Here is a 13,779-nt window from a genome sequence, read left to right as displayed (position 1 = left end):
TTAAACAGACGGATCTTACTTATTAAACAGATGGATTTCTAATATTGGATACTTGTAAAAATCATGATTTTTCTCAGTTATATTTGTTATTGTTACAAGTTGGTGTTTATTAGCTGTTTATTAGCTAGTATTTTTGTAAACCAACATTATATAAAGTGAATAAAAAAATCAAATTGGAAATTATAACAAGATGAAAAAGTTGAAAAGGAGATGATCAAGCAAGCACGACAGGAAAAGGGGAGGGTAGGAAGTTATTTTGAATTTAATTGCATTCTTATTGCAAAACTACCTTTTACACCGTCTGGCTAAATGCTTGCAACAGCTTCTTGTGCACCTGGAATAAAATTCTGACAATACCATTCACCAATCAAATCGGAAAGGAACATATTATCTGCGACAAAGTAGGCATTAGAAACCTAAAGGCGTTTCTGTTGCTCTTTAATTCACAACTTATTAGTGCAAGAACATTTTAAGTACACCAGGCCCATTCTTTACATTATTTCAAACTCCTTCAAAAGTTTGAGACAAGGGCAGGGGTGCAGTGCTTTCAAAAAACATGGGGGGCTCTTGTGCAAACGCTGCGAAAAACAGTAGCAAATGTAGAAATTGGCTACTTTCGGCATTAACAAGGGGGGCTCAGCCCCCTGAGCACTACACTCATATTAGGGGCATCATTTAGAATATAAAGAACAATACTGAACAAAGGGTTATGTTGTCAAGAGTATAGCGTTGAAAAGGCTATGAAGGCGAAAAGAACTGAAAACAGATTTTGAACAATTGACATACTACAAAAGCTCAGTTTAGTCCATTTTCCATTAAGCCCCCTGTAGAACCTTGAGAACCGAATAAACCCCAAAGTCTCAACCTGGCCTTTAATGTGTCGGCAAACAAGACCTATCATTTCTACTGACATAAGATCTTATTGGATGAACAGTTGTCCATGGGGAAAGAGGGGCCTGTATTGGACAAAGAGAGAGGCAGGCATATATAGGCAGATTGCTGCAGCATGATTGAATTCATAAAAAATATAACAGCTTCAGTTTGAACTGAATTTCAATACATTGATTTAAAATAAGTTTCACTACTACTAACTAAACAACTTTATTGCGGACTTTTCAAATTAATGAAACCCATGAACAACTCTATAAACGCACCACAGCTTAACACTATCTAAAGTTTATGTTACTTTATTGGAAATAACAAAGAGTCATCCTTCCAAACAAGAAACGTCGGGAGTACTTCAATGTTGATAGTACGGGGAGTTACGTATCAAAAATACAATTGCTACCTAAGTATGGGAAGAAAAAAAATCCCTCTGTTCTAGAGGCTTGTGAAATACACGAATTATATTCCAACATCTCATATGCACCTGCAAATGTTTTATGTGAATGACACGAGCTATGCAAAAGCAATTTTAAAAGTGTCTTAGAAATGACTTGGAATGTCAAACATGATTGGCCTATACTTCAAATTTCAACTGAAAGTATCAAAAATAGGAAAGATGATTTTTTCAGTTTCAATAAAGAATGCTGTACAAAATGTACTGCATTTTGCAAAAAAGGTTCAATGGGGCAGCCTTAGCGGATGCTGCTAAAAATTCCAAATAAATCTAATACAAGGTTAGAAAATTTCAAAAGGTAGCTCTCAGATTTTGATAAAATGATGCCTCACGGGATACTAGCTCTTTAGTCCACGTCAGGAACAAATTTACCTTTTTTGTCGAATAACTTCTCGCGGTTTATACTCAGGCCATTAAATATCGATAAGCTTTGACAAAAATACCTAGCATGCGACGTCTATCTAAAAGATTCAGTGGCTACTATACAAAGATATTCAGAATGGGGCTTGTGTAGGAAATCATTACAGGCAAAGAATTATGCGACCTCACCACCCCGAAAATGGACACCAGTGCTGCAAAACTGAGCATATTTTTCTCCATCTTACTGCATACAGTCCAATAGTCCATATTCATTATTTTAGCTACTTAGTTACTAAAATCTACCGTCCAGAAAATTCCTTTTAAGTTTGAAGCATTTAGATTAATGTTTTCTATACAAGAAAAATTCCAGCTTACAAAATATCTTGTCTACAGAACAACTACATCATATAGATATGATATATATACAAATGGTTTTAGTGATTAATATTACGATTGATTTGGATCCCAGATTATCAAGTCCGCTTGAACCGATTAAACTGGTTTAGTAGGATGCACTTGGATTGAGTAGATTGAGCTAAACGCAGTGATTATACCAGATCTTCGAGCTTTTTGTTCGGTGATCTTGCCTTTGGTAGTTTTTGGCCTGGCTCGAGCTGCATAATCGGTACCATGTTTACTCGTGTTCCTTTCCGTTCAAGCTCACCAGGACGAGCTAAGACAAGGAATAAATAATCAAAGAGAGTTTTATGAAGCATAAGCAAGAAATCAATAACTCAATGTTCTGACACAGTAACAATCATTTATGAATACAAAAGACTATTAACGAAATACAGTCAGAACTATTGATTCACACATACTGACAAACAATCACGTGTTTCCGAGCGAGGCTCTTAAATGGCATTTTTGTAAGTGGGATAGAAGGCTGAGGAAGCCAATTAAAGACGGGTAAATAAGTGCCCCCCCCCCCTGCAACGAATTTAAGAACCCTCCATTTCCATGTTCAAACCTCACTATTTTTGTTTCATGATTAAACGTCTCTTCTTACAATATCAAAACATTTGATAAACTGTTCTATATAAACCTAAAGAGGTACAAAATACCAAAAATCACAAAATGTCTAAACAAGCAGGCTCTACATGCAGTAAATAAACCCTAACACCCCCCCCCCACCGATATTATAAGCAAATCTTAAGGGTGATCCTCTAAATTTTTCAGAAATTCATGAAGTTAACGCAACTAGCGCTAAATGAAATCATACCTTTTCTGGGTTGCCTTTTACGCTGGGGCCTAGATGGGTCTCTAAAGGCCTTGCCTGTATTCAGTGCCTCCATAAGGCCATCTAAAACACCCTCCTCGCTGCCACCTGTTTGGATAGGATGACAAGGATAAATGAAAAAATACAAAGCGTTATCAATTGCTCTATGAATTAAAACAACAAATAATTAAACCAATGCTAGATTGCTCTCTTCACAACACAGCACACAGAAACTCGAGAGAAGGAGCTAGAATGCATCTACGATGATTGTTTGACTCTCAAATTTTACAAATAAATGAAATTAACATCATAGTTGGCACCGTGTTTTATGTTTAAATGGTGAAAAAGATGCTTTGAAAGACACAAACTTTGTCACCCTAGAAAAATACCGGTCAAGTTCATACGACCTGACAACTGTTTGTAAAAATAAAGATTAAATTTAGGTTTTCGTTAAAAGTATCCTGAAATATTCCAAATTTTTTTTGCTGGAGACGATAAAGATGAAATTATCAAAACCGATCATGTTACCAATTTCTTTCTTTCGTCCATGTGCAGCCTCTTCTTTCTTTCGCCTTTCTTCTTCCTACAAAATACAAAAAAATGAATTTGATTTTCAAATAAGAAAAACAAGAACAAAAAAGGATATACACAAAAAGTTTGACCTTTCTTTTCACGGTATGTGACGTCAACTAGCAATAAATCAGAGTTTATCTTCTGATAAAAACAACCAGTAAAAAGTTTCGCTACTTTCAGAAAATCGGCTCCTCCGATTCCTTAAAGTGCAATAATAAAAATAAAATCGAATTCCAAGCATAATTGAAAAAGCCTCAATTCGAATAATAAAAACTGAAAAATTACCGCTTTTGCTTTGGCTCTTCTTTCTTTCTCAATTTGTTCTTTTCTTTTTGCATTATCTTTTTTACATTTCTGAAAACGAATTTAAAAGTTTAAGTTAATAATCCAAGATAACACGCTTCAGCTAAGTGTGTTTTATAGTAATTTTGTAAACTTTTGCTAAGAAAGTGTCAAAATGCAACAGTTCGTGAAGGATTGATTAAAAGAACTCAAGCCGGTGACAGGTAAGGCATATTTTCTATCGAGAAAAAAATACTGAAATTGAACTGGATGATTAATATTCGCTTGCCAGCTGTGAAAAATACACTTACATCAAACTCCATTAAAAATTTATGAAGATTCCCGAAAAACTCTTCAGTGGTGTTCTTTTTTGGATCGAGGACAAAATATTCGAGTAAATCTTTGAAGAGGTTCAGCATTTTCTTCAACATTTCTTCCAACAAAGTAACTTCTTCTTTAGAGTTTTGCAAAAATTTCTGTTTGCAAATCAAGGAGAAACTCTAGATGGCAATCATAACATTGATCTAGTAACTGACAAAAATTAAAGATTTAGGCAGGGCAATCAATATTCTTGGTTATTTGGAAAGCCGAGTACTGGATATAAATGCTTCGTTGCTTTTCGTGTTATAATGAGAGGAGATGATAGACGAGTAGTCATTTTCAACCAGCAAGGGTAACAGCACCTAAGCACACTGTTAGCTTTGTGGGATCTAGGGCAGATAGCTAGGATGGGATACCGGAACACGTGTCTAAACCTTTTGAGCTACGAAGTACAGAAAACCGGGGTGCTTATTAATAAACCATGTCGAATTCCTTCTGAAATTAGACAGGATAAAAACATCATAAAGCTTATTCAAACCAAAAGCGATCCTAACTTTTGAAAGCACATTCATTCTCCAGCCACAGAGAAACATGGCCCCTATCCCCGCATCTTGAATGCATTCCCCTGTCAATTCCCGGAAAAGAAAAAAAAATTATCGTCTAAACAAATTTCAGCAGGAGGATTTGTGGTGTCATCATCAATAACCCATACAGCGTGGTGCGTAATGATAAAAACTATAATTTAAAAAATTAAATGGAAAAGGATACAGTCATAACTTCTCCGAAAGCATCATCGGGTCCTTTCGGCTGTTGATGATGCTTCAACTCGTTTTCAATCCGGCTCAAAGCAGAACGAAGACCGCTTACTCCTTTGACAAGAATATCCTCAGAGTCTTGAAAACAAAATATCATAGTTAATTCTCTAAAAAAAATGAAGGAGCCCCTGTAGAACATTATGTGAGAAATCTTACGTAAAAGTAAGAGGAAAGGAAAATCCACTATATTGAAGATAGACAGTGATTGAACTGGTTGTAAATCTAGAAAAAATAAAAAATAAAATAATGCGGTTTTAAAGCAAATGACGATAAAGCTATCCAGAAAAGAGTTTGCTTACATTTTGCTGCCTGGTCGACATGCGACAAGTCTTCTTCAAACCCTATGATATTTGTATATTTTTCCTCTACAGCGCTCGCAAGAAAATGAACCAATGTCATCTTTCCATCAGCTGATTTGGTGTTTCCGAGCTACAAAAGACGTCACAAACTTCCTAATATTCACACCTTATTTACAATAAATGCATCATGATACCTCGCATGCTAATTAATTTCTCAATCTATAAAGTCTTTAGTCAATCAGTTAGAATGCACATAATCATTTCTTCCTATTTCGTAAATCATAAAACCAGCATCATTTACAAAGAACTTAAGGTTGATTGCGAATAAAAAGATAAATGCAATTATACTTTACAGTTTTTATCATCAATTTATTAAACTTTGGCAAATAGCTTCAGTGTAACAAACCTTGTTCAGCAAACTCAAATCATAGCCATATGATCTTTCGTTCCGAGACCCAGCATTCATATAATTACCGGTCAACAGAATAAGCTGCAAAAAAAATCAATTTCTTTATGCATAAGGCAATCAACAGGTCTAAAGTGGCTTGAGCAGACTGTCGATCATAATCTACCAAAGTTGATAGATAGATGGCCTAACCAATTTTAAATTCTGTCCATTGCCTCAACAGCCATACAGGACATATTATATTGATACAAAATCTAGTTGGTTTCAACATTTACAAAAATTATCAACTTAGATTGAAATGTTGCTATGTTACAATCTACCGATATGTCCATATTGGGGGGGGGGGAGGTGTCAACAATAATTGAAAAATATTACAAAGCATTTGATATTAGAAAAGTTAGAAAATGTGAGCAATAAACGACTGTTTCTTGTGTAAGGCATTATATTTGATAAATTATCAAATCTTTAAATATTTTTAAGAATGAATATTATCAAATTATCAAATTATGATGTTTTCTGGCAATGAATGTCTGGCGCTAGATACGTAGAAAAAACTTGCAATATTTTGAGACAAAATCCACTTAATATAAATTCATTAAATATAAACTCATTTGGCATCTAAATATACGGGCAATTCGATGTTTTGAAAGATATTTTAAGTAACTTCTCACCTCAAGAAATTTGGAAAACTTTTTGCTTAATTTTATCTCTCTGCAAGCTTCTGTAATGTTGACGATACCCTGAAGATCGAAAGAAGGATTAAGAACTCCCTAAACATGATAATGGCATCGTCGTCACGGAGAAGTAATTGATGAAATGCGACAGTTACGAAAATGAACAATACACCCATGATGCAAAGGGATCAACTACGAGAAGATTTAAAAATTTTCCATTTTAACCTTGACAATTCTTTTGCACTTTAAACGTAGTTTCAGCTAAATGTAACGTGGTAGTTGTCGAATAAAAAAACAATAAAACATTGCCTTTTTAGAAATGACAAAAAAAACAATATCTAGCAACAATATCTTACCGGCTTCACATCGTTGACATCTTCAGCAAATTTTATACGTAGATGCATGCATTTCAGACGATGTTCTAACCTTGGAATACCTCCGACCTGTCAATAAAAAAGTATCCTACATCGTCATAACAATAACAGAAGTAGGCTGTTTGTTTCCTCAATATATTGAAACTGAAATATCTGATACATTAAATGCAACAAATAATGTGCTCTTCATTAATACATTTGATTTTCAAATAAAATCACCAGGTGAAATTGTCAAATTATTGGCATTATTCAAATATTAGCCTTAGGCGGTAACATATTTCACACAGTCGTCGAATTCATTTCGTTAGCTTCACAGTCACTTCAGATGGGTCTAAAACGAGCTTCATAACGCTTGGATAAAGAATGGCATTTTCTTTTTTGAAAAGGTTCACATTTCTAGAGATAAAATCAACTTTAAGTTAAGCTGAACTTAAGTCAAACAACGAAAACAAAAATAAAAACGAAAAACGAAAACAAAAACATACTTGAATAGAAAACTTCTCTGCCTCGTTAAGGTCATCATACTCGTGTTTAAAATTGAGCAATTGTTGGAGCTGTAGAGAAGAGAAATCAACTATTAAAGTGAGTATATGGAAAACAAAAGCGCTACAAGTGCACTGTCCTAAGGCGACACGGATAAGGCAAGAGGCATATTTAAAAGAATTTTAGCGTACATTCAATTTTGAGCACATCTGTTACGCTAAAATCTAGATACAGATATTGTGCAACATAAGGCCCACGTAATAACAACTAAATGGTTCCTGGTAGGCAGACATCATTACTTTGAGCACAGCACTCTTAAGAAAGAAAGGGAAATAAAGTAGTCTTAAGGGCTTTGACCAAATTAATCCGATTCACCTAAAATGTTTCAAGAATGGCTATTTTGAAAGGCAAAGATGGACAGTAAACGAGAAACAGGAAAAGCATGAAAATAGAAGCAATCAGAAATAATAAATCAGAGCGATATTACACATTTTAATTAATATACAGCCAGCGTGCAATGTGTCTCAATTTCCAAGGTAATAACAGCGATGCCATGCAACAAAAGGCCCTCTTACCTGTTCATGACTTGGTAAGAATTTGATCAGATTTTCCAGTGCATTTTCAGAAATGACATTGTCATCAACTCGATAAATCGCATCTCGGATTTCTTGGTATGATATCTTGAAGGAGCCCAGAAATATAGCTGTTCAAACAAAAACAAATGGAATTTAGCTACGTTTAATCCATATTGTGTTATATTTTATACCCATTGACGAGATTTGATGCCTCTCAGCCAATAACAGTAGGAAATCAACAGACATCTCTATTCATCGAGAAATGCAGCTTCTTCAAAAATTCTGCATCTCCACAATAGAAATGACGTTCTGAAACTTAGTTCAAAGCGATACTAGAATTACCAGGTGATACTCAAAAGCATGTTGCCTGCCAACATACTGAAGTTAACAATCTCCTTTTGAAAGATATTTCAAATATCTAAGAAAAATATCAGATATGTAAAATGCAAAGAGACCTACAAAATCATTCTGATATATAACAAGAGGGTGAGCCTCCAAGAATTTAAAAAAACCTTAACGAGTCACACGAATTCAAGGCACACCATGCTCCCAGGACTATTGTTAAAGCCAATCACAAAATAACTTACAAAGGTTCTGGGCACTTTTTCCGTCCAGGACTTTCAACTCTGTTTTCTTCTTCTTTTCTTCGTCTTCATCAGCTGTGGCTGCAAACTGACGGGTCGGTGCTTTTGATGCAAATAACTGTGAGATTTCACCTAATAAGTCCTCTCTTTCAAGCTGGTCTTCCCGCAGGCTTGTCCAGAAAGAATTCTCTTTTAGCTTAGTTGTGTGAATCTAAACAGAAAATACCTCGTTAGGGCACTATTCTAATCTGGTTGAGCAAATATATGGGAATGAAAAAGTCAGAAGCGAATGAACTCGAACTTAAGAGATTGAGTGCTGAAACACTTCTTCTTGGGTATGCTAAGTTTCCACCAAAGCGATGGCGTATTAGGAGAAGATTATTATTATTATTATTATTATTACTATTATTATTATTATTATTATTACGCTCTAGATATCAGCGAGAATCATCTCCGCTTCATGATCTCCAAACTATCCAACTTAACTATCCGTACTACCTATTACATTTTCTGCCGCAGAAATAAATCTTGGAATAATCCTGAACTTCTTCAATTCTAACGATCTCTGCTACTGACGACTTCTAAAACAAACAATGACGAACACACTTTTTCCTTTTTTTTGTTAATTTCTTTTGTTTGTGCTTGTAATAGTCTTTTTCTTTGTAAAACCAGGCTAGCCAATTGCAAATTACCTTTGTAATAGTGAAATTTGTAATTGTAGTTTTAATTGAATTGAAAATGAAAAGTTTCCAATTATTATTATTATTATTATTATTATTATTATTATCATTATAAAATTATTTACAGTTGGTGCCATACATAGCTTAAAAAGTTAATTCAAACGAACTGTTTACATTTCTACAAAATTATAAAATTAAAACAAAATCAGAAGAGAGAAATAATAAAAATTTTTTGCCCCTTGGCGAGGTCGCACAGACATAGAGATGCGGAGCCTTTTCTTTATTTTGTTTTAAAGAGATTCATGTGCGCGTTCACTATAATAGAAAACATTAGGTCCAGCACCACCTGGAAGAGCTGGGAAGAAACTTCTATTGCCATCTCAAAACGTCATTGACCTCAAGAAATTGCATTAATTGTACAAAGAGGTCGCAACGGATCAGTCACAGCCATTTAAAATTCACAAACACTCTACATCTCCCTCTTTAGAAAAGACAGGCCTTCTTAAAAGGGGATTGTCCAAGAACGAAACAAAGGAAAAGGGGACCAGCCCCACCTCCTAATTACCAAAAACAAGAAACACAACAGCCATGGAAGGTGACGAATGTACTTTATCTATAAAAAAGAAAAGAACGAGCCAGGGAAATGAAAACAATGAGAAATATTGACTTACAGCATTCCAATTGAGTCTCTTTGTCTGTACCGTTGTGTTGTACTTCTTTTTTTGAGGCATTCCACCTGATCCGCCGGGACCACTACGTCCTAACAACGGTGCACCAGGAGGTGGGGGTGGTCCTGGTGGTCGCGGGCCACCGCCCATCCCGGGTGGTGGAGGAGGTGGTGGTGCCCCTCCAAACATTCCAGGCGGAGGAGGGGGTGGTGGCGCACCTCCACCCATTCCTGGGGGTGGCGGCGGTGGAGGCGGGCCGCCAGCAGAAAATCCTGGTGGAGGAGGTGGAGGCGGAGGAGGTCCAGCACCACCTGGAAGAGGCGGGGGAGGTGGAGGGGGAGCTCCTCCGGGTCCTGGGGGTGGAGGAGGTGCTGGTGGCGGGGGTCCAGATGATGCTAAAAATAAAAACGACGTAATGAGCAAAAGGAATAGGCAAATGCAAAGAGCGGCTGTTAAAGAGAAAAACTTTCAATCTTGCCAAAGTTTATTTTTATCAATTTTCCTCCTTCACCTTCGCAGCTATCAAAGTCACTCATTTCAATTAAAAAAATGTTCTAGGGAGTCCTAATAACATGATACGTTGTTTCAACCTAAAAATCTTTGAAACAAAATGATCAGTAAAAGTTAAGGTACAAGAAAATTAAAAAGATCTAAACTAGAGAAGGAGTAAAAAGCTCTATTTCCATGTACGTTAGGCATATTTCAAATTTCCAAACATGAAGTTATCAATTTCCGCAAGACCAATCCTACAAACCAAATCACCACTTTTTTCTTAACAGTAATTAAGAAATCAAATCGAAATAAGACATACAAAAACATGAAATTTGAAAGAATAGTATTAAACTGGAGAAACTTAATGGAACAGCTCCAAATGAAAAAAATTATATCGAGAAGCAGATTTTGTATAAATTAGCAGCGCTTATCAAAAATCGTTAATTCTTTCTGTCTGACCTGAAGCAACTGGTGGTCCGCCTCTTGCAACCTGAAAATAATAAATAAATTGTCTTAATTATCAGTTCTGCACGAAGAATCTGCCTGCGTTGGTTTAACAAGATCTAGCCAAGTAATGTGATGAAAAATTAACGTCTTTGATAAAAATTTGAGGGACTTGGTCATCAAATTCAATTAATTTCCATCGATCATAATTATGTAATAAGTACTACCGTGAACATAAACCTGTTTGCTGCAAATAAAATCTGGTTTCATGGCAAAGCTCTTGCCCAATTTTGAACACAACGATAGAGATTAACATACAGAAATAAGGTTTATAGAGAAGCATTAGCCAAGATAAGCAGCAGGGCCTGTCACCTTCTGATTGAAAGAGATTGTGAAATATGAGAAATAACGGCTTTAGGCCATGACAAACAGTAGTTTAAGGACAGTTGTTTCGGAGCATTTTGTTTTTAAACGTCATGGTAGCTGCAATATTTTGCAAAGTGTTATTTCATTAAAGTATGCGAGACAGGCAGGGACTCAAGGTTAATTGATATTACAGGCATTCAACTTGTAAACATATCTGAACATTTTTAAGTACAAAGTTACGATGGCGGAAACATATTATGGACCATAAGCTCATTCCACAACAGCTAAAAATTGATAAGCAAGGTCAAAGTGTGAGAAAACGATCTCAAATGAGATTCCATGACGTTTTTTCAATGAAATTGTTGGAAATGAAATTTGTACCTGGTCTTTCAGCTTTTCAATTTCCGTTTCATAGGTCTTCAGTTTTCCTTCCATCATCTCTGATTTGGTTTCAACTTCAGATCTTCTGGTAGTTTCCTCTTTAAGCTAGAAAAGAAAAACGAAGAGTCACATTCAACGCTAGATAATAAAAATCTGCTGCTTAACACGCATTAGTCAACACCAGGAGTTCTAATGCTTTAGAGTTATGTCTTGATGTTTGGCTTTACTGTATTTGCAGGTTTTATTGCCAAGCCATTTTGGTAACAATTTGGCATGTTTCACCAAATCAGGGGAGATAAGTCGCTACAATCAAATACCTCGTCTTGAAGTTATTATTTAAATTCCATGGACTATCATTTTGTCACAGATCATCACTGACTCAACAGCTACTGAATCTGAATGATATTGTCAGATATTATCAAATGAGGCGATGATTCAGTTACATTGCTAAGGTCGTCAATATCGTTCGGGTGATATTTTTCAACCCATGTCACTATTTAGGTTATAGCGATTTAAATTAAATCATAGATCTAATTTTAGCAAAGTCTAACATTTTGCAAAATTGATTTCTTGAAGGTCCTCCACAACGAGGTTGTAGACTGACACAGTGCATTATGGGTAGAATGCGTGAAGATGATCTTACGTCAGCATGTCCTAAAGAAGCATGCCCTGAACAACAAGGCGGGCATATGGTGTTGTCCTTTTGTTTAACATCAATGAAAACTGCAAAAGTGCACTATCTATATAAAACTCGCAACACAATTGTTCTACCTTCACTTCAAGCTGTTTGACCTTCAAGTTGATTGCATCGAATTTAGCCTTGTCGATTTGTACATCTGTACAATCAAAATATTAAGTATTAAGCAGTATTAAGATGAATCAAGTATTTTATAAGAAAAAATCAAAATGATTGAATACAAAAGAAGGTATTAGTTTGAATGTAATTGTTGCATGAACGTTCTGGGACAAAAACTGAAACAGACAACTGCTTAGTGAAGGGACAAAGTGATGGAGGACTTGAAGGGTATAGCAGCCACCTTCTAGAAAATTCTGCTTCAAACAAGACGTGATTTGCCTTCTAGGGGTGCTTCGTCCGTGAACTTTCAATCTAGTCGCCAAATAAGGGATGGTTCACTAACTTTGTCGGTAAATGAGACCTAGATACCACCCTTGATCACAATAGTAAGTGACAGCCTTGTATGAGATCAAAGGCCAATAAATATTAGTGAGTCTATGATTTTGAAATTTCATAATTTTCTGCAAATCTAAAAACTGAGCCACAAAAACTTTTGAAAACTGACCAATGAGATGCTCAAAATCAATTGGCAATTTTTTCGCTTTGAAATCGGGGTCATATCCGCTTCGTTGCAGCACAACCTGCGAAACGCATTCGTCGATCAGCTTGAAGTACTGAGGCCTGTAGAAAAACGTTAGTAGAGGGCATAAAACTACAGTATTTAGGTTAAATAAACTACTTTCAAAACAAAGATATAAAAATAATTCCAAACTATACACTCTAATTAGAAAACGATTAGACCAGACCACAATTTCTATATTGCCTAATTTACATTTTTTATTTCTGCATTTGCCATGGAACAAAGAAGTATAAAAATGATAAAATATTATCAAACCATTTGCATTGCCCTTAAAAAGATCAAGAGATACTATGGATGCATTGACTTTAAGAAACACAAGAGATATGATGGATCCATATAAAAGATTTACATGTAAATGGTTTACGATAAACTAATGCATTACAAAAGGTTCTGGTTTTAAGACACCTATGCAAAGTCTGTTATCAAGGACTTTCCGAATATCAAAAATTAAGGGCAGTCCTTGATAAACATGGAAAAATGTTAAGAAAAAATACGTCATAAATAAAAATTTGTTTGTGCGAATTCAGTCATCAAAATCGGTTTCCAAAGGTGCTTCAGGATGAAAACATGAAGATTGCGATAAAAAATGAGTTGAGAACAAAGCGAAAAGACTTGCAGAGTTTTTAAAAAACATTTAAAAAAGTAAGGGGGCGGTGCAAAAGATATGAGGGAAGAAACATCCTTTGTCTAAATAATAGGATGTGTTTTCTATCAGTATGTAATGGAATTAAGTAAAATTACCTTGCATACACATCATCTCTGATCAAGAGAAGATGTTGCAGGACAGAAAGAAAATACTGCTCGGAGGCCGTGTCTTTGTTGACAGTTTTGACCAACTTGTAAACTTCATCTGGATCAGTGAAAACTTTATTAAGGAATAACCGCTCGAGAATCCATAAGCTGACAATTTCAATTATATCCAGAAAGGTAATACCCATTTCCATCAAGTATTGTTTACAATTTTAAAACGAACAACATTGGATGCTGTCATAGTCACATTAAATTCTATCATTGCTTCATCCTAGTCGAACGAAATATTGACGTCTATCAGCAGTTATTACCATATCTTCT

General features: G+C 35.5%; 1 protein-coding gene across 2 annotated transcripts in view; it reads right to left on the bottom strand.

The window, feature by feature from the left end:
- Positions 1-996: 996 nt before the first annotated feature.
- Positions 997-13,779, bottom strand: part of LOC135686256 (protein diaphanous homolog 2) — a 28,582-nt gene continuing 15,799 nt past the window's right edge. For both annotated transcript variants that reach the window (XM_065202455.2, XM_065202454.2), the window contains exons 11-29: positions 13,450-13,566; positions 12,634-12,749; positions 12,104-12,168; positions 11,333-11,437; positions 10,601-10,631; positions 9,653-10,044; positions 8,305-8,512; positions 7,718-7,845; positions 7,145-7,213; positions 6,642-6,728; positions 6,283-6,351; positions 5,612-5,695; positions 5,206-5,335; positions 4,860-4,984; positions 4,082-4,246; positions 3,774-3,842; positions 3,444-3,498; positions 2,919-3,023; positions 997-2,372 (exon numbers count right to left, since the gene is read on the bottom strand). In XM_065202455.2, coding sequence (XP_065058527.2) covers positions 2,248-2,372; positions 2,919-3,023; positions 3,444-3,498; positions 3,774-3,842; positions 4,082-4,246; positions 4,860-4,984; positions 5,206-5,335; positions 5,612-5,695; positions 6,283-6,351; positions 6,642-6,728; positions 7,145-7,213; positions 7,718-7,845; positions 8,305-8,512; positions 9,653-10,044; positions 10,601-10,631; positions 11,333-11,437; positions 12,104-12,168; positions 12,634-12,749; positions 13,450-13,566 — 2,245 coding nt within the window. In that variant the 3' untranslated portion in view covers positions 997-2,247. The remainder of the gene's footprint in view (positions 2,373-2,918; positions 3,024-3,443; positions 3,499-3,773; positions 3,843-4,081; positions 4,247-4,859; positions 4,985-5,205; positions 5,336-5,611; positions 5,696-6,282; positions 6,352-6,641; positions 6,729-7,144; positions 7,214-7,717; positions 7,846-8,304; positions 8,513-9,652; positions 10,045-10,600; positions 10,632-11,332; positions 11,438-12,103; positions 12,169-12,633; positions 12,750-13,449; positions 13,567-13,779) is intronic.

This window comes from Rhopilema esculentum, chromosome 6, assembly GCF_057945365.1.
Source record: "Rhopilema esculentum isolate cy_ngs chromosome 6, ASM5794536v1, whole genome shotgun sequence".
NCBI classification, from domain to species: Eukaryota; Metazoa; Cnidaria; class Scyphozoa; order Rhizostomeae; family Rhizostomatidae; genus Rhopilema; species Rhopilema esculentum.
This window is presented reverse-complemented; position numbering and strand designations above follow the sequence as displayed.